Source organism: Haliotis cracherodii, unplaced genomic scaffold (assembly GCF_022045235.1).
Source record: "Haliotis cracherodii isolate W230 unplaced genomic scaffold, xgHalCrac1.p SCAF_5, whole genome shotgun sequence".
In the NCBI taxonomy this organism is placed as follows: domain Eukaryota; kingdom Metazoa; phylum Mollusca; class Gastropoda; order Lepetellida; family Haliotidae; genus Haliotis; species Haliotis cracherodii.
The window spans coordinates 44,224,181-44,246,031 of record NW_027266308.1 but is presented as its reverse complement, the minus strand read 5'-3'; the positions used below and the strand labels follow the sequence as shown (position 1 = coordinate 44,246,031).

Here is a 21,851-nt window from a genome sequence, read left to right as displayed (position 1 = left end):
TAGGCTAAGAAAAAAGCGTATCATGTTAAAATATTTCAAAAGTGTTATGTTGTGAGAATTAAAGTGTGTGCGTTACTACCGGAAGTTCTAGCTCCATGGTTACCGTTTCAACATGGCCGCCTAACTTTTGACTATTTCTGTCAACTTCGTAATAGCAGCAGGTTGATTTGGGTCTAACAGCAACTTCTTGGGTAAGTGGTATGTTTTTTACATCATGAGAAAATTGACTGATTAGTTAAGACGCAGATTCCATTATGAATATCGTGAAATAATCAACAAACAAATCTTGATTGATTTTTGTGGAAAATGCAAAACATATAGACATTTTTCTCAGTAATGTAATGACAAGTCAGTATTATAAAGATGTACTAACTTAAGTGTTACTCTTCACATCCTTTAATGTTTCATTGATGATAATCATTATGTAATTAAATAATAAGTTGTTCATCCATATATCTTACCCTCACTTAGGGCAACTCCAACTTCTAAATAACTCTAGGAGAAGTTAGGCCTAATTGAACGCCCTTGATTTAAGTATGTCCGCTCATCTTTATTGGGAGTATTTTGCTGTAATATGTATAAAATTTCGGTACTTTTTAAAATCTAACTGTCCAATGGAAAAGAAGGTGGTTACCATGCATTCTGTTTTGCACCAGACACTTACTAACCACTGCACAAAATTCACACTTCACCAAAGAGGGCCTACCTTTTAGAATACAGTACCATAAACTTTTCAAACATGTGATCATTCCCTATGACGTAATTTGTAGTATTTTGTTGCCAGTCACACTGGCGAAACAATGCCCTGTAAAGTCAGGGGTCATCGAGTGTGCACAAGCTCCTCCCAGTGAGCTATCATCTCTAAACGCAATGTCATTGAATACGCCCTGCGGTGTTGAGAGTTTTGAGGATTTGTTTACTGATTATAGCCTGCGGCAGCGGATTTTGGAGCAAGCGCTAGTTTACAAAAGCACTTTTATTTTTTATATATTTTTATTTCGTTTTTCTCGTTATTCAAGTGGATAAAATGGTTATAAATGGGAACCAATATACATATATTATTTTTTCGGTTCCTTAATTTTCATTATTATGCACAAGAATGCAGTTTATTAGGGATATTATATTGGCGCTGAACACATCCAAATGTCGCCAGTGTTAGGGTAGGTTACCCCAAACTCTATCCTCAGCCTTTGGATCCCCTTTACAATAAATCACCCCTTTGCGATCATTAGGGATAGGTACCTGTTTAGTGGCTATTAGATTACCCGAAGTCTGTCCTTAGCCCTTGGATCCTCTTTACGATCAATCACCCCTTTACGATCATTAGGGTTAGGTACTCGTTTAGTGGCTATTATAGATTATATAACGGCTCCTAATATTCTGCACACAAAAAAATTCGAGTAAAAAGGATGAAATGGTTTTGTGTCGAATATTTTGGCAACTGGAAACTGTCCTGGAACATTCACACAAGCCACTTTCACCGGCTACATTTTTTCAGTACTGATTCAAAAGCGAACTCACCGTTGTGTGGTCAATAGTCATGCTTATTCCTCCCTCGTTCCTTACTGTTATCCACATCATCCTTACAGTGTTCCCTACCACACTTTTCTGTCACAACAATCACCCGACGAATTATTACATACCATATCATTCATGCGTACTCACGAGTTCGACGTCTGACGTCTGCCGCCTGGAGCCGTTTTCAGTTCGCGGCATATCGGCTCATTCCTCTCCACTCGGTATCTTGTACATTAAGGAATGGGACGAGTGTGCCAAATGGCATCGGGATCATTCGTAAGTGTCCGTAGACTAAAGTCACGGGACACCATGCCTACCCGTAACCTTCGTAAGTGTCCGTCACCTATTCGACCCTTTTCGTTCAGTTCCGTAACGTCATGGCATGACTAGGTACATTTGCACTAAGTTTAACAGTGTGGACGTAGCTCAGTCGTTAGCTGTCGGGCTAACAATCCGAAGGTCGCGGGTTCGCGTCCGACGGATTCTCACAAAAACTGGTTGCTTGCCTTGATACATGTGACCTACGGCAGAGATCGTCCTCACGAGAAGTTGTGGTACTGTATTCTAAAGGTGCTCCCCAAAGAGAATTGTAGGGAAATCACCAAGTTGAAAGTTTTTGCATAAAGGTTGATCTTACTGTTAAATGTCATTAGATCCTGAATGTCTGAGGATTCTCACTTTCTGGACGATGACTGTTGGAAACATCTACATAGAGTTGAATGAACATTGTGTACTTCATATCCATGGCTCATTCATCCTGACATTTGTTATTCTGGATGAATTCACTGCAAATAGTACTGTCCACGTTAAGCGGTTTCTTTGTACATACAGAACAAGAGAAATAAGTTGTATTTACTATTTAGTCATTTTCCTTGTTTACAGGTTAAAGTATTTAGTGATCAACATGTCCCAAGCTGCTAGCCCCGATGGATCCCATGAGGTCATCAATGCCCGGCGCACAGAGTCGATTGATGCCCCACACATCGTCAGCCTGGCAACAAAGTCTACAGAGGCACTGTTTGGACGAGTCAACATTGTGAATATTATGTATGTTGAACTCATACAAATAAACTCATGCAAATAATACGTATGTTGTGTATTGCATTGTCAGGTGTAAATTTGCATTGATTGATACATCAGTGAATTGTGACATCCCTTCTCAAATGTATTTTTTAAAATTTTATTTTGTTCATTTACATACAGAAAGGCAATGATTTTATAATAGGCCTTTATGAACCCACAAGGCTACTGGGGTAATGGGCATGATAGAGAGAGGGGAAGGAAGAAAAAGTAAAAAAGAGTGCCATAGAGATATATATACATCATATCTAAATATATCAGGTCATCTTTGATTTTCATGTAGGATGTAGGATTCATGGTCTTCATCATGCATGAAATACAATGAAACTTTGTTAACAAAAAATTTGATAACAACATATGTGGTTTGAGACTATGTAACTTCATGGTCTGGACAGAATCCTACTTTTTATCATTTGCCCCTGCTAAGCTTAAGTTGACTTTGGAAAAGGAGTCAATGTTTTGGTTTGGGGCATTTCATACCTGAAGCATGTAAGCATGAGTTATATTATAAGCATCAGCATCCATTTGTCTCAGTCTCTGGATGATTCGATGTGGTCCCAATGACTTTGAGTTAACAAAGGTACTCTGTTGATGGATTGAAGAACCAACCATAGCCATTATGATATTACAAATCACAATAAGAGATACACATTTATGATAATTTTGATTTACTTCATTTGGATTTGCTTTTGTTTATCTCTTTTCAGTGCAAATGTAATTCTTTATTGTATTTTATTGCCCAACTTAGCAATATTAATTTTTGGATTAATTTGAACTAGAATACAACTGTAAACATTACTCATTTTATGTGAAAATGATTGGAATTTGTGTATGACCTATATATACTAAAAAACTCTAGAGTTATCCCCCTTCCGACGATTGTCTCTCTTGCATTGGGTCGAGTCCTTGTGTGCTCGAATCCCTAATAAATTGAATTTTCAGTATGGATCCTAGAAAATGCCCCTAAGTGTATGACTGCAAATCACTGCTAGCCCTGTTTGATTAATATTGATCTATATCTTGGGCATTCATACAGCATTCACTATCTCTTGTCTCCATGTTTCCAGTGAAAAAGCTATCCTTGCTGTCACACTGAGCAATGCCAGTGAGGAGATCCTGGGACATGCAGCCTTCTTCGACTTTCCCAATCTCCCTGACGTGGATGAGGCAGAGTGGGAAGCCTGGATGAGCAAGTTCTATTACACCAACAAATGCACTGCACTCAACACACTGTTCATGCATTACTTTGTTTCCAAGAACGAGTATGCTCATGGATGTGCTGAGGAGATTATTCGTACAGCGTTCAATGCAGTTCCAGATCTACACTTCCTGTTTCTGGTGGTGCCTCATGGTGTTTACCCAGGTTGGTATTCTGGAGGAAAAAGAAATGATACCACTACTCCCATCCAGTGGTGGAACCATAGGGCTGCCCCTTGCCCACCCGAACTCCCACCACCATTTTTTATTTACACATGATGACATTTTGTATGCACATTACCTTCAATGATGACGTGTTGATTTGGTTGGTAAAGTGAAATTAATAATGGTTTACATACAGTGTTTGTGATTTTTATGGGTAGGCTTCCTCTATCCCCCCAACTGAAATCACAAATGGCCCAAGTGGAAACTCACTTTTTACAAATCCTGGATCTGCCCCTGCCATCGCCAGTGTTCATATCTGCTGTTACTCCATGAACAGTGTAGTTTGTGTTGATTAGCATCCAGGGCCCTGATTCTCATAGTGATTATAGTCCTCATGATAGTTTAACAGGGTTAAAATTGTTGTAGTGTTGTAGAGATACAATCACTTTGTTAAAAGCCACCATGGCTACTTGGGAAAGCGAAAGAAGTCATGGCTTATGTTGTTTGAACTTAAGAGTGATCCTTGTCATGAGAATCAATGTTGTGAAAACCCTGAAGATACGAGATGGAATTGATTTCAACAACCCATGCTTGTGGAGAGGCCAGTTGCATAGATAGATGCTCATGATGTCAGTCACTGGATTGTCTGGTCCAGACTCGATTATTTACCAACCATCGTCATATAGCTGGAATGTTGCTGAGTGCGGTGTTAAACAACAAACCAACAAACAATGTTTTGAAAAGGGTCTTTGTGCCAGTGTCTAGACAATTTAATTTTGGAAAGTATTTTCTGAAAACATAGCTTATTGTTTGGAATCTTTTTAGAAACTTAGAATTTTATATGCTGTATAGTGGATAAAAGTTAGAAGATTCCAAAATTAAAGGGGATCCAAGGGTACTTGAGGTTTGCTCCTATAGTAATTTTACTGAGGGACCCCAGATATTCTAACTTTGAACATTAGCGTCCCTTTCTTCAACATTTGCATAATTGTCAGATGAACCAGAGACCACATACCGATATATGGTCTCTGCATGAACTTTTCTAATTGCAAGTATTGGTACAACTTTTTTAATTTTCGAAATAACAGACATAAAATATGTGATATGGTCATGTAATTGTGACACTGGTAACGTTATGTTTGTAGATGCAGCTGTTTCGGATGTGTTTAAACCTATGGACAAGAAGGAGGGCGTGATGGCTGGCCCCAACAACTGCGTCATGTTCGTGTGTCATCGTCACAACCATGTCCCCGTGTTGCACATCAGACATGCCAGGTCAGACATTTCTGCAGCCATCTTGTTTACGTAGGGTAGACATACAGGACATAGCAAATAATATCATTATACCTTTATTAAGAATCTTGCTATTCCATTGGTTAATCCATACCACATGACGAAACAATACATTTCAATGTAGACCCCCAAATCATGTGACTGACACTGACCTTGAATATTGACTTATCACCTGATCACTATACTGACATGTCACGTGAGGAATATTGACTTGTCTGCTAGAAGCAAAAATGTCGTCTGGTACTAATATTTTACGGTTCGTAGCTAAGTTACTGTAATGAAACGGAGGACGGTTTAAAGACATTTTGAACTTAAAAGTCAATTTCGGTATAAAATAACAAATGATTACAAGGACCCGAGGACTTGACCATTGAGGTGGTCTGATTGGACCTTGTTTTTGCATATTGACCTCGTCAAGAGTAAGTATTTGTATAATGTTTAGTTCTTGTTTTAGTGATTTCCAGTTTTCCTTCCAGTTTTCAGTTTTCCTTCTTTCAGTGTTTTTAACAACATAACTGGTCCTGGCATTATGCTGGAATATGTATGACAAATGTATGCTATGTTGTCTCAAAAGGAACTGTTATACCACACAGTCTCCAATCATTCTGAAAGTCACAATCAAGTGAGGTGAGTCAAGGTGTCATCAGCATCCTCATGTCCTTCCAGAGTTGAGGATCATGATGATTTGACCCCCATCTTCAACCGGCACAGCGACATGCTGAAAATGACATATGGGGACTACTTCCTGGCAGAGCTCATTGAAGCTCAGAATGACAACATGCAGTGCCTGGTTGCAGAGGTAGGTATGGCACTGCTCACATAGGGGACATATCATTTTCAAATTTATTGTATGATAGGCATTTCTTAGATGATGACGGATCACAATGCAGACTCACTCACTCACTCACTCACTCACTCACTCACTCACTCACTCACTCACTCACTCACTCACTCACTCACTCACCCACCCACCCACCCACCCACTCATTCACTCACCCACCCACTCACTCACATACTTATATATATATATATATATATAACATACAAACCACACAGACATACAGACACGCACGCATGCACACACATACTATTCCACACATTCCAATTCTGATTGTTTCCGCCTTCTGATATGATTGGATGAACACACCATGCGATGCCAGTAACCACTTGACCCTGCCTGCTCCAGGTGGAAGGAACCGCTCAAGGCTTTATGAGTATCAGCGATGATGTCAACTATGACCTACTGAACAACTGTTTTGAACTGGGACCCTTCCATGGCCTCCGCCACCCCCACCCTGATGACGAGGTGGTACCGCCTAAAACACCCACACCTTCACCACCCCCTAAGAAAGGTAATACACAGAGTTAGACTTGAAGTAGCATCTGCTGGAGGAACTGTCATTGCAACCAATTTAGGGCAACCATTGTCTGAATCAACATTTAAAGGCAAAACATTTTATGAACAGGGGGGTTATCTTTGGTATTTCTGGAATATTTTTTTCAAATATCACATTGATTATCTGTACCTCTTCTCACAATACTCATTGCCATATTTCACACACTTTTGGATGTTTTGGATGTGGATATTTCACGATAAAACATTAAGATTTGAACATACGCTCGCAACGTGATAATGTCGAGAGTTGGACAACATTAAAAAATTATGTTTAAGAGGGTAGAGAGTTGTACCCCTGAGATGAAGCTGGGCAACACAGATAAATGCAGTGACCTAACAGTCTCATCCAAAAGTGGGAGAGATATGACAATCAGTATTAGGAGAAAAGGTGCAGATAATCGATGTGTAGACTGTGAGTATGTGCGGGAAATACCAAACTTAACCCACTTGTCCAACACTCTGAGGTAGGATTCTATTCCGGGAGTCAATGTTTTTAAAAGTTTGGTAAATATTTTTAAAGCTTGCACATTTTTTCAACATCCTAAAGTGGCAGTACATAATGTTGATATCTCATATAAGAAATAAACGCCTCGTGGGCCCCTCATGGTTTATTCTCCCTGCAGTGTTTTATTGTACGATAAACAACTCCCACTCAACGCTTATTTCTCAAGTAGTCCAAAGCTTGAGTCTTGTAAAATTCCACTTGATCTAGTAGGTTTTACTTATGATAGTCTGTGTGTAAGAATATGATGTCATTATAATGATGCCAAGAAACAAGTTGGGGTAGCAGAGTAAAATGTATATCCTTTTAAGTCAGTTCTGTTTTTACCTTTTATGAAAAGACAGTTGATTTTGGATATTGCAAATTCTGATATAGAGAATGGTCAGTTATTACAGCCTCATTCTAAATTCTACACTTGTTCCTTAGACTTTTCTTGACACTTCACTTTAGTTCCATTGCAGAAGCAATTTGAGAGAATTTTTTTGAACATGCTTTTTTTGTGTTTAAATGTTGTTACTTAAATTAACAGAGTTTCTAATATGATCTTTTTATCATCTTTCTAAGAAGAATCAGTTGAGAATGGCCGTACATCTCAACTCTCAACGTCGTCTTTTGACTCCCGTCTGAGCATTGAAGTCGAACATGTAGGTCAGTTTGAAGAAGGGATAAAAGAAGAATTTGGAACAGCAGGTGAGGGAGGCACAGAAAAAGTTGGAACACCTAAGACTGAAACTGAACCAAAGACTGCTGGAAGTCGCCAGTCAAGCGCCAAGAGTTCAAAAGGTACTGGGAACATAATGTGTAGTCTACATTGTGAGTTTCATGCCGTAATAATGAAAATCGTAAATTATAATTCACAGACCCACAACTTTATGCTGGTTTGAACCCAGTAACCTTGACCTTTGTTCTTATCTGACCTTTATCAGGTAGTGTAAGTGGAGAGGTAAAGGTCAGGCCACGACTCACCGATGCACAGATGAATGGCAGCTGCAGTTCTCTTCTCAGTGAATCCAGTGAATTGTCCGTGGCTCCAGAAGTGTTGGAACAGCAGCAGTCTGCACCCCCTACACAGGGCACTCAGAGGAACGTTTGGGTGAGCTCGAATGCATTTTGTCACACCACTATTTAAAATATTTTCCACCTCTGAAATGTTTTAAACACATACTTTTTTAGACAAGTTTGACTGGGACGTATTCGTTTGTTTATTCATACAGTCTATTCATATGTGATCCAGAAAACTCAAAGTAATCACATCCTTAAGGTGTAGTGAATGAAAATTTTAAACTTATCCCACCTTACACTACGTATTCATCCTTCATTCTCAATCCTGGTGTTGAAACAATCATAGAGCAAAGTTTCCAGCTTTAAAAACGCCTCACCAAAACACATCCCATTCATCACCATGGTCACCACTTAAGAAATAGGTCATGCACCTCTGCAATCCCTAGCGATCTGATCACCTGACATTACCTGAACTCTCATTCTCTTTCTCAATGCTCAAGTGTGAGGACGTTCTTGAACTTGAAACTGTCTCCGTAGTTACAACAGCAACACACATTTCACATGTGTTATGGAGCCGTTACGCCAATCTTGCAGAGAATGCAAGCATATTTACTGTCCTTATGACCCAGTTTGTTGCGACCGCCATGGATTGTGTACTCTCACTGACCGTTGTCAGCAATGATGCCATCTTAACAAGACAGACTGTAAAGTTTATATCCGAAAGTGCAAGAAACGTACTGTCGATCATCGCCCCAAGGCTTCATTGAAGGAGGCTGAACATGGCCCATCCACCAAGAAACCTGAACGCACAGTTATCACCGATATCAAGAAATCTACTTCAGCGCCCCTAAAGACCCCTAAACTTTATCTATTGAGGAAGATGTACTTTCGGATTCCTTACTTACAGACGATCTTCCCACCAGTTTTACAACCATGCCCAATGCATGAGGGGTCATAGATTCTTCTACTACTGTTTTCCCACTGTCGACTGACGATTTCGACGAGTTACGAAAAGTAATGACAAGACCATCGTCGGAAAGTCGTCTTTCCTCCCCCATGCCTGATGCCGGAGATCGCTTATTGGCTAATTGCTTCGGACAATGTTTCTACCTATCTCTGCTCATCAGAGCCTCCCTCTCAATTTATACAGGCATACTGACCTGCCAGCCCACATTGGGCAGATCTTCTCCGAGCATCCTCCCTCGAGTCCTGCAGAAGGTCATGGACACCGAAAGCCTTTTCTTCTTTTGGTCACACACTTATGGCTGGCGAGAAGTTGGTTCGCTGCCCTTGTAAATGTTGTAAAGATGCCATCCTCTTCTCCATTCCCACTCAAACCAGCTGCACCCATCTCTGGACACACTTCATCTTTGCATCTGGCACATCTCCAGAAGTCTCTTAGAAGAACTAAGGGTTATTCATAGAGGATGGCTCGTAGAGCTGCACAGCTCAGGATATTTCCTCTCCAGATTGCTGAATATCTTCACCATTTACGATCCACTAAGAAAAATGTAGGGATCCATATTAGCTACCTACTTGGCTGCTATCAACTCATCCCACAACCACGGGGTCCAAGGTTTCCGAAATCGCTAAACTCCAGGCTTTAAAGGGGCACTGATCTAACGCCATTCCCCGGACTGGTTGTTGCCTTTGTTATTGTTTTTTCCCCCGTGAGTACCCGGATGATACGCAACGCAACTGAGCGTGACCAGAGACTGGGCTACCGTCTGCAAGGACAGCTAAATACACTTGGAGGCTGGAGGCAATATTTGTTTTACGCATTTTTGAATAAACACTGATTGGTTAAATGTGATCTATAAAGATTCGACAAAGGGCGCATGTTAATTAATTTCTTCAGCCTAAACAAACAGACAAAAAGAACGGCGGAGCTCATCGGAAGTCGTCATTTGGAAATACCCCAGATGGTTATAGTTTAATACTAAAAAAAAGTATCCATGCAGTGAAAGCATTTTCGGTTTTCGGATTGCGTCGATAATACGATTACTACTCCCTTGTTGTCATCCACGTTTTCTCGTATAACCCTACACTTGTGTATTTGTCGTCATTCACTTGATGCTCAGTTAATGAATTTATTACAGGTACAATTAGTGTTAGCACCACTTAGATTACCTGACAAAGGTTCTCATTTGGCATTTATTGTGTCTGGGGTAATTATTCAATCTAAATGCAGGTTTAAAGTGAGGTGAAATGTGCGTTATGTAATATGCACGTGGCAGCCCAGCAAGAGATGAATGATCAGTTGATTTACTTTTTTTGGTAAATCAACGGATCGTTCCTAGTCATCAAAGGATTAACAGAAAATACGTTGATTGATTAATCACTGTTATCTTGCACAGTGGATATGTCAAAAGTGAGTGTTTACATGTCTAGGTTTACTAAAACAAAGGGAATACACTCATATCATGGCGTGAAGTGCCGTTGTAAAAACAACATACTTTGTTCAAAGGGTTAACTGATAATCCGTTGATTGGTTGCTCATTGTTATCAAACTCAGTGGATTTTTTAGGAACCGTGGACGTAATGAAAATAGTTGTCACGTGGGCTTTCTCAGCCAACCCTTGAGACTTGACACCTATGTGAAACACCTGAAACAATCCAAGTGATCAGTTGAGAAACGAACACTGGTTATAATATCCCGAAACGATATATATCTTTTAGAATATTTGATAGTTACAGAAACACGTGACATCGAATAAGTTATTTTGTATAGCTGCAGATGAGTGGGATATTATTCCTTTGAGTGGATATTCACGGATACATTACTCGAACAAGGAAGCTGCCTATTTATACACATAAATTTGGTAAGTTGTAATTATGGTATTTGCATTTTGTTTTCCTTCATTTGAACCGATTCGTTCTTGTTTCTCTACGTCTTGGTTGGGAAATTCTTCAATGCGCGATAGACGTTGTTTTCACAGGTCATTTCCTTTGTAAGCGTGTATAGATTACCGTCAATTTGTAAAATGTGATTCTCTCAGGCAATTTATAAAATGTGTAAAATGTAAAATGTCATTTTGACTAAAAAATCTGTCCAGATTGATTAAGACGATCAAAAGGGCCTACAAACATCACAAAAGATTATTATGTAGGATTAGAAGCCAAACAACATAGAAATGTACTTTTCAACGTTACATTTTCAGTCTCTCGGTGATGACATTAAACATCAAAATGTTTGGAATTCGTTATCATAATAATACAGATGGAAATGTTGTTCAGTCACTTTGTGAAATAACTGAATATTTAGACGTTTAATAAATATGTTACACATTTTGACAGTAAAAAAATATACACACTATAAAAAAAGCAATGCTCAGATGAAATATTTACTTTGTGTTGCAAGTCAAAATAGTGTAAACGAAAATCGCAAAATTACCAAGCAAGTGACTTATCAAAACTTCGTCACCATTACCGATGCTACCCACAAAGATACCTACATTTCCTTATTATCTCGAAAACTGTATTCCATTTTGCTGATCAATGTGACCATACGCTCTTATTACTACCGGTATCCATAAAAGTGACTAATGCGCTTACGAATGGCGCAACAGAGGTCGCGAGCTAGTCTAGATTTCTGCTCTACATCCGGGTACTCACTGGGAAAAAACAATAACAAAGGCAACAACCAGTCCCGGGGAATTGCGTTAGATCAGTGCCCCTTTAATTCACTCGTATCATCATGTGGATCAGTAATTAAGTTTCCGATGACGAAAAAAGAGATGCCAATCTGATCAGCCTTGCGACCTTGAGCACTCCTCTCCTGGGGTAGGTTAAAGTAGTGGCAGAATAAGTTTCCCCTAGTTCTAAGCTGCGTCCTGTCTGAAATCACAGATCACATGATTTACCTGAGATCATGTTGGCTTCCTTGTGTACATCTCACAGTAGAGGTCTTTTTACAACGTAGGGTATCTCCGCCCCAACATCCAACCGTGGGATAAATACATCATGTGAGATAGGATAAGTTTAAATATTTGAAAGTATTACAATAAATTGTATATTTTTATACTTATCCTATCTCACATGCTAAACGCCCACCCCACCATCCCTAATCACAGTTACATCAGCCTGTACACTCCAGAAAGAGAATGAGGGTGCAGGGAATGTCAGGTGAATGTCAGGGTCAGTTCATGACCTATTTGTTAGGTGGTGATCATGGTTTGTTGGTTTGTTGGTATCACTCAGCAATATTCCAGCTATATGAAGGCGGTCTGTAAATAATCGAGTCTGGACAAGACAATCCAGTGATTAATATCATGAGCATCGATCCACGCAATTGGGAACGATGACATGCATCAACCAAGTCAGCGTGCCTGACCACCTGATCCTGTTAGTTGCCTCTTACCACAAGCAAAGAGCCTTTTGCAGCAAGCATAGGTTATTGAAGACCTATTCTACCCCGGATCTTCACGGGTCGTGACCATGGTGCTGAGTGGGATGTGTTTGGGTGAGATGTTTTTTTAAGCTGGAAACATTGTTCTAGGATCGTTTCCACACCAGATTCGAGGATTTCTAAATTTTGACAATTTCCTTCTATCCCTTGACTGGCCTCTCTTGAAGTCAATCCATGACCAAAAAATACAGACATATAGATAAAGTGAGTGGAAGGGGCAGAAACTTCAGAACAAATTCTTACCATGAGCAAGCCTATGGCCAAAGCAATTCTCCTCAGAACGTCACCCTACGTCAAAGACTTGCTCATGTTCCAATGTTACAAAATCACTTCCTGAAAAGCAAGATCTTCTTATCAGCTGTTTAGACCCATTCCAGACATGTTTTACAGTTTGTGGCTCTCGAAGTCTGAAGGCTGTGTTAAAGATAGCTTGCCAGTTCTGTATGATATGCACTCTAATGATAAGTTTCTTAGCAAGATCAGAAGGTTTCCCATATTACTAAAGTTTGTCAGTTCAAGTGCTACAAGAAGACCTACATAATACCTTGTCCTTTTGAAAAAACATGAATAGCACTGTCTTGTGCAGACAGCAAGCCTTGCAAGTGACTTCTGTGATGAATTGCATTTACCTGCAGCTTAGACTAACATCTCTTCCCTGAAACCAAAGTCTTTTTTTCAGAAAAACAGTTGTTAAATTATCTTTGCAATATATGATAAAAGGAGCCCAGATACTCTCTTCCTGAAACTGCTGTCATCAAGAATTGCCAACTAGTATAGACTTGAAAGGAATTTCTGAAAAGTTGACAGATGACAAAGTAGACACAATTTATGGATAACAACTTCTTTAATACTGTAAGGCAATCTTTAAAACTGCCTTGCTTGACAAGGGTATAAGGATCTATACTGAAACCTTGCCTTTACAGTATTAAAGAAGTTGTTATCCCTGTCTTGCTTGACAACGGTATAAGGATCTATACTGAAACCTCGCCTTTACAGTATTAAAGAAGTTGTTATCCCTGTCTTGCTTGACAACGGTATAAGGATCTATACTGAAACCTCGCCTTTACAGTATTAAAGAAGTTGTTATCCCTGTCTTGCTTGACAACGGTATAAGGATCTATACTGAAACCTCGCCTTTACAGTATTAAAGAAGTTGTTATCCCTGTCTTGCTTGACAACGGTATAAGGATCTATACTGAAACCTCGCCTTTACAGTATTAAAGAAGTTGTTATCCCTGTCTTGCTTGACAACGGTATAAGGATCTATACTGAAACCTCGCCTTTACAGTATTAAAGAAGTTGTTATCCCTGTCTTGCTTGACAACGGTATAAGGATCTATACTGAAACCTCGCCTTTACAGTATTAAAGAAGTTGTTATCCCTGTCTTGCTTGACAACGGTATAAGGATCTATACTGAAACCTCGCCTTTACAGTATTAAAGAAGTTGTTATCCCTGTCTTGCTTGACAACGGTATAAGGATCTATACTGAAACCTCGCCTTTACAGTATTAAAGAAGTTGTTATCCTTGTCTTGCTTGACAACAGTATAAGGATCTATACTGAAACCTCGCCTTTACAGTATTAAAGAAGTTGTTATCCCTGTCTTGCTTGACAACGGTATAAGGATCTATACTGAAACCTCACCTTTACAGTATTAAAGAAGTTGTTATCCCTGTCTTGCTTGACAACGATAGAAGGATCTCTACAGAAACCTCACCTTTACAGTATTAAAGAAGTTGTCATCCATAAATTGTGTCTACTTTATTATTATAGACTTGCATGGACCGTATTGGATATATTTGATTGAGGGTCTGTATGACAGACTACCTGCCACTATGAATGCATTGCTCTAATATTTAATGTCCTTTTCCAGTCTCGAGACTCTCCAGTTCGTGGCACTCCACAAGCTCAACTGAATGCACCCCCCAAACACTTCATCCCAACTTACAAGGGCTCGGAGAATGCTTTCTCCGTTCAGCTGTTTTGTATAGATGAAAGGTTTGAAATGAGGTGAGTTTCCTTGTCAAAGTTTCGCTGGGTTAAATGTGCCTACTTTGTGGACTCTGGATGAAAGCTAACACAAGATTCATCCTATCAAGTGCCTGCTCTTCGCCTTGTACCACTTTAACAGTATAAAGCATGTCATTCCTGGTACCCACCTCTGGTACCCAAACTTCACATTACATTCCTTATGTCACCCATGGTAAGTGGTTGTTTGTGTGTCATCATACGCCGATGACATGGGCCGTTGCTCATGATATCGATCACTGTATTGTCAGGTCCAGACTTGATTATTTAGAGGCTGCTGTCATTTAGCTTGAATATTGCCGATTCTATCGTGAAACAACAAACAAACATACCCTAACTAAGTGTGATAGATTATGTAGACATAACAATGGTTTCCTTAAGAAATCTGAGGGTTATATAAAGTCAGCAAATGTGTATACAAAACTGTGTTATAGATGGGGTGCAGTTTGTGGTCACAGGCTAGCATACAATTAATGCAAGATACATGCAAATACACTTAATACCTCATCACCTATAAAAGGGCCATGAAAATGTCCAAGTGATTTGTATGATTCATAAGGAGAGTGTGCACCTCAGAATCCTCTCATCTGGATCTATGCACGGGCAACAGGTGTGAAGGTGATCCACGACGTCCCCACATAATACATGTATGGTGTAATATTGCTACAAGCTGGATAAAACCCAATTCACTCATTCACTTTCAAAGAGGAAGTCTGTGATAAAAGATGAGGAATGTTTTCATCAGTTTATTTGTATCAATGTTTTGTCTTCACAATTTACAGTGAATACTTCTTTCCGTACATCAAATGTCTCCTGTTCCAGATCTTTCGATTTCCTTGCGAAGGCTTTCTCCTTGTTCCCCACAATGGACTTCTGCATCCTCACTGTTCCCCATCTGGTCCCGGAGTTCCCACTACTGCAGGGCTTTGTGGTAGGTACAGCACACCGTCCTAACAGTGTCATTGCTTAAGGGACCCGTGAAGATTCCGGGGTAGAATAGGTCTTCAGCAACCCATACTTGCCGTAAAAGGCGACTATGCTTGTCGTGAAAGGCGACTAACGGGATCGGGTGGTCAGGCTTGCTGACTTGGTTGATACATGTCATCGATCCCAATTGCGTAGATCGATGCTCATGATGTCAATCACTGGATTGTCTTGTCCAGACTCGATTATTTTACAGACCGCGGTCATATAGCTGGAATATTGCTGAGTGCGGCGTTAAACAACAAACAAACAAACAAATCATTGCTTAATGCAACCTCCCAGATCTGTCGGTTGACAGGATTATTGGGATGTGATGATTATTCAAACTATCTATGCCTTGCTGATGGCGGTACATTAACAAGTTGAAATATTGATAGTTGTCTTCAGTACCAAGCTTGACCAGTACCAGTGCTTACATCAATAGTAATAGTTAATCTGTTTGTAAATGGAATATTTGTGTATTATTCTGCATATTGTTCTATACATTGAATGTTATGTGATTTGGTACCTTGTCTAATTGTTGAAATTTTAGTCCTCATGTTCAATGTACTTTTAGCAGACCTGAACTGAAGGTCCCTGTGAACTAATGTGATGTAAGGGGCGGTCGGGTAGCCTAGTGGTTAAAGCGTTCGCTTGTCACTCCGAAGACCCGGGTTCGATTCCGACATGGATGCAATGTGTGAATCCCATTTCTGGTGTCTTTCGCCGTGATATTGCTGGAATATTGCTAAAAGCGGCTTAAAATCATACTCACTCACTCACTCACTCACTCACTCACTAATGTGATGTAAACGCACATATATATGTTAAACATCTCCTCTTAAGCCACAAGGCCTAGTAATGAAGTGATGAAAAGGAAACAGTCCAGCACATCAGTGAGCTCATTACAGTCGGCCATGAATAGCTGGAAGAGAACTGAATTAAAAATCACTCACTCACATATTTCCTGTGGGACAGCAGTTTATTTCCACTCAAAAATAAATTTGTTTGTACAAGAAAGTACCCTTTAATTCTGAACTTGTTATTTTCCATATCTACATGTACTGACGATAATATATGAGGTCTGTTTCAGCGAGTGACCCCGAGGTCCAGCAGCACACTGCCTCAGGAGCTGTATGTGTTCCACAGATCTGGGCTCCTCAAGTAAGTGTATCCTACTGCAGCATATTCATCATAGATCAACGCATTCTTTTGTGTTTATGGAGGTATAATTGTAAAAACCAGTGTGCACACTGTGTAAATGCATGTACAAATTGTGTGCCCACTACTAGTATTTACGCAAAGTGTACGCACCAGTTTTTACTTTCACACCTCTTTAAATGCAAAAACATATTTAAGTCAATTCTTAAGTTCACCAACAGCCTATTTAATCTTAAACACAGTAAATTGTAGACAACAATACTTTTGAAAGAATGAAATATAATTGTAAATGAGTTCTTAATGATTTGTCAGTAATGGATTGTAGTATTCACTGGAAACATAACTTTGCTACTTCTTGTGCAGTACAATGGGACATCACTTAGAGAGCCCAGAAAACTATGGTCAAGCATTGGGGAGATCACCAAAGTAATTGAGATATAATAGTGTGTGTGTGGTGTCTTGACAGATATCGAATTTTACGAATTGCATCAAATTATATCATGTTTCAGTATTCTTATGAATTTTCGATCCCAACTGTTACAGAGATTTCCGTGTACGTGTAGCCTGCAGCAGTGACGTGAGGGGCGTCGACATGCTTGTTCAGACTGTGGACCTCCACGACAACCTCCTGAAGGACCTCAAGCAATTCAACATGGCTCGCAGAGATGAGGTCAGCATGCCTACTGTCTTATCATAGACCATACTAGCAGTGTAGTAGTAGTAGTAGTATGATCATGATGAAGATGATGATAATGATGATGATGATGATGATGATTTAATAAGTGACTCCGGACGACCTGATTTCATACTGGGACGTTGATACTGCATTGTATGGTACTACTTGGGGTCCAGGTTTGAATCCCCACATGGTTGTAAATAATACTTTGTGTATGGCTTGATACTGAGCATGGGCGGATACAGAGGGGGGGTGCGTGGGTGCGGGGATGCGCACCCCCCCCTTTTTATTTAAAAAAAAATCTTTATTTCTGTATAAATTACCACCAAAGACAATAAATAGATCTTAATTGTGCACCCCTCTTTTAAAAAAAGCTGTATCCGCCCATGCTGAGCCTCCAGAAGATCAGGTGACCTGCCTTGGCTGAATTGATTGACGGCATGTTGCATCGTAGCCCACCTACAACAAAGGGAATAGTGTTCAGTGCATATCAAGAGGCTGTGATCAGCCACGGTCACATGAATACAGCTCTGTCGCTTGATTAATATTTAAGAAGTTAATTGCATTTAGTCACCCCTGAGAACAAGCAGAAACAAATAACTTATCAATTACTGAAGTTTTTGAAATAATTATGTACTAATATTTCTGTCATGTTTGTTTCAGTCTGGCACAGAGATTCAAGCATTTGTGGCAGAAAGCCAGGATCAGATTGTGGGCGTGGCCATCGTCAGAAGAGAGGAGGTAAATACTTTATTCTAGTTGTATACAGAGATGGAGACTTTGTGCAGGGTAATGTCTCTGTCAGGATTCTTTGTTTTGGGGGTTGAATCCCAGAATCCCCCTGATAGTGTCCTTCCACTCAGTACCAGATAAATACTGATGAGTTTCACCAAAGCGTTACATGTCTCTGACCTGCATCATTTCAGGCTTTTCATTCCTCCACCATCAAGTTGACACCGTGTGATATAACCGAACTACAGTTCAAATAGTTACTGTTACTGATATGTAGTAATTGTCATAGCAATATTGTCATGGCATGATATTGTCTTACTGGATTTGATTAATGTATTATCTCTGCCATTTAATGGTCAGAAGTTCATTATGATCATAAGCTATCCATTTTAACACAAAGTTAATTCTTCTCTTGAAACACTTATTACTGTCTGACAATGTTAACAGAGTTATCTCCCTTTATTCTTCACAGTGTTACAAATGAGACAAATGTCAGCTGAATTTCATTCTTAACAATTTGTACACTAATGTACATTGACATGAATGTTTCATAACGTGTCATCCCTCTCTCCCCCAGGACATTGAGTACATCCGCTCCCACTACAACATCGAGGACTTCATCTACTACAACCATCATCGCCGTCAGGATCATGCACACTTACATCACTTTGCTCTCAACCCCATCTTTAACCATCTCTCCAAACATTTCCTTAAGGTATGGGTTCAGTTTTTTTATGCTTTCCATCAAGTGACATCACTGTTTTCACTTATGCGTTATACCACTCAAAAGAAGTTAAAAAACAGGAGATTTTTTCATGTGACTAAATTAATCTGTCATATCATCACATGTGTTCTTGAACTTCTTTGAGTACTATAGTAAGCAGTCTGTACCAAATACTTTTGATTCTACCAGCCCAAACTTTCGAGTAGTAGTTAGTGTTAAATACATGGACTCTTTGAGACTAAGCCACTATGCTTACTAGACCAAAAGGTGTTTACCCCGGCTTTGGACTAGTGGCAACAAATGAAGACTGTTAAGGGCAAACTTTATCCTTATAAAACAGTAAATAAATTGGTCTGATGTAAGGTCTTGGTGTATATTTGTGTACCCCCTTCTGTTACAGGAAGTTCTCCGACTGGGCCACAAGACTTGCCTGTACTATCCTTTGTATCCCCCCTACACCAAGAAAGAGGTGGGTAACCATGGCAACTCTACACTGATGCTCCTCCTGCTTATCTTATATGATGATGGGGATTTGGTTGCAACACAAGCAACCTGTCACAATCAGTACTGCAAGCAGCCATGCCCAAATAGTTGCCCCTGGCTAGTGTGGGTTAAAAGAGATTCCCAAGGCTTGTTGGGAGGGGCAACTAAATTGATGGGTAACTTGTCAGGTTCGGAGACTTGGTTGGTTGTGTGTCATCATACCCTAAAGGCATGGGACGTTGCTCATTATGTCAGTCTTCGACATGATATTGCTAGAATATTGCTAAAAGCGGAGTAAAACTGTACTCACTCGCTCATTATGTCAATCACTGGTTTGTCTGGTCTAGATTGTATTACCGGTATTAACAGGTCATCATTTACAGCTGATTTATTGCAGACTGCAGTGTAAAACAAACAAAGATTGTAAGTCTATGTTAATGTATGGGAGCTGTTACAGTGACAGTGTAATGAACACTTGGTGGTGGTAAACAAAGGAAAAAAAAATGAAACAAACTTGTACCGGTACTTTGACTTTCGACCACTTAGAAAGGCTGACTCTTAGCTTGTGTGATTTGTGTATCAACAGATTCAGCCATTGGTTTACCTTGTTTACTTGCACAAAGTGATCTTAGCGCTATGACACTTGTAACTCTCATACTTTACCATAGACTTAGGATAGTCATAGCACTATTACCACTTTGTGCAAGTGGGCCCTGGAATATAAAGGATATTGATGCAGCTCAGATGTTACTAACCTCACTTATTCTTCTATTTACATTTTGTTTTGATTATTTTGTATTTTAAGTACTGTTGCATTATATATTGAGTTAGCAATCTAGCTCATTACAAAAAAGCTCACTGCTTGCACACATCTAGGGGGACAAGATCTGTGCAGAGTTGCATTCCTTAGCTGTGCCAGGATCCGATGATCATAGGTTTAAATCCCAGATTACACCCTAATCATGTGCTTGTGGGTTTACCCTAACTGGTAGATGTCTACAACACCCTGATTAATGTTTGTTTTTCTACAACTGAACATTAACCTACAGGATGTTAGATATTGGAAGTACAATGCAGCACTTAGCCAGCCCACTGACACATTTATATTTGAGTGATGGTGAATCCCAGATGTATTTCACCTCAGATAGTGGACAAACACTCCCTGGTGGGCTGTCTCAACAACCTAGTGCCTGTCCATGCCCGCCGCCAGATTGTCTACCCCCTGACAGAGCTGGAGAGCAATGCTCCATCACAGAGAGTGCTCAAACACCAGGAGCCCTATGCCCTCAACCACATCAACAGAAAGCTGACACTGGAGCCAAAGGTGAGCCGAGTCGCTGGTCATATTGGAGCTTTAGCTCTTTCTAAACAATTGTGGTACAACTACAGACTACTCGATACCTATCCGCCATGTTTGTTTGATGTTTGTTTTAATATCGGGCGATGAAGCCCATATTAAGCAGAAAAAAATACCCTTTGACATGCTTTAATATGTTTAAACCACAAAATTGAAGGGGCGCTCGGGTAGCCTAGTGGGTAAAGTGTCTGCTTGTCACGCCAAAGACACGGGTTCGATTCCCAACATGGGTACACAGTGTGAAGCCCATTTCTGGTGTCCCCGCTATGATATTGCTGGAATATTACTAGAAGTGGCATAAAACCATACTCACACACTCAATATTTAATATCAAAGCAATTCATAAATATCGAAATATTACTTGAAAAAAGAAGTTCAACAAGGGCGTGCAGCAACCTCTTCAGGGACATCCATCGGGGCCACATTTCAACAAACATTTAGTACTTTTCATTAACTTTGGAAACTGAAAATGATGTTTATTTACAATAGCATTTGTTTTAGGTTGTTGTGTAGGAGGCAAGCTCCCAAACCCCCCCGTTATTTTAGAAAGGCGGCTAAAAGACTGAGAAACCGTTACTAAGGAAGGGACTTGTGCACATTTCTGACCAATATGGCGGAAGGTATCCAGTATCTGGTATTCTAGCCACAATTGTTTCTATTTATTTGAGTGAGTAAGAGCTTACTGCTATTATGATGGATGTTGATGATATATGCATGAATTAAATTAAGCAGTCTGGACAGAAAAGGCCTCCAATTTTTATCTGCCTTGGAAAGTCCTTGAAGTTGGCACTCACTGTTAATCATTTTATGACACAAAATCCTTAAACTTGGTGACTCAAGCCTTGAAACTCTCTGTTTTATCAGGTGACCATCAATGCCAGGATAGTTGTGGTTGGAGCATCTGATGTGGGCATCTCTTTCCTGGAAACTCTGGCTTACTGGTGAGTAGTGACGCTGCTGCTACTGATGATGGTGAATGAGTGGGTGAGTGAGTGAGTGAGTGAGTGAGTGAGTGAGTGAGTGTTTTTTGTATATCAGCAGTTTTTAACAATATTTCAGTTATGTCATGTAATGTCAGCTATATTTACCAGGAAAGTATTGTTTGTCACTTTATGAAAAGGATCATAATCAGGGAGAACCAGGGTTTTGATCAGCAGCTCCTGAC

The 21,851-nt window shown here is 39.9% G+C and overlaps 1 protein-coding gene across 1 annotated transcript in view; it reads left to right on the top strand.

Annotated features, from left to right (window-relative positions):
* The first annotated feature begins 104 nt into the window (after positions 1–104).
* Positions 105–21,851, top strand: part of LOC139442117 (cilia- and flagella-associated protein 61-like) — a 95,048-nt gene continuing 73,301 nt past the window's right edge. The window contains exons 1-17 of the mRNA XM_071222918.1: positions 105–191; positions 2,401–2,565; positions 3,666–3,961; positions 5,106–5,235; positions 5,920–6,052; positions 6,440–6,605; positions 7,716–7,934; positions 8,078–8,244; positions 14,436–14,572; positions 15,413–15,521; positions 16,647–16,717; positions 17,258–17,384; positions 18,054–18,131; positions 18,700–18,837; positions 19,247–19,315; positions 20,474–20,653; positions 21,551–21,627. Coding sequence (XP_071079019.1) covers positions 2,423–2,565; positions 3,666–3,961; positions 5,106–5,235; positions 5,920–6,052; positions 6,440–6,605; positions 7,716–7,934; positions 8,078–8,244; positions 14,436–14,572; positions 15,413–15,521; positions 16,647–16,717; positions 17,258–17,384; positions 18,054–18,131; positions 18,700–18,837; positions 19,247–19,315; positions 20,474–20,653; positions 21,551–21,627 — 2,240 coding nt within the window. The 5' untranslated portion in view covers positions 105–191; positions 2,401–2,422. The remainder of the gene's footprint in view (positions 192–2,400; positions 2,566–3,665; positions 3,962–5,105; positions 5,236–5,919; positions 6,053–6,439; positions 6,606–7,715; positions 7,935–8,077; positions 8,245–14,435; positions 14,573–15,412; positions 15,522–16,646; positions 16,718–17,257; positions 17,385–18,053; positions 18,132–18,699; positions 18,838–19,246; positions 19,316–20,473; positions 20,654–21,550; positions 21,628–21,851) is intronic.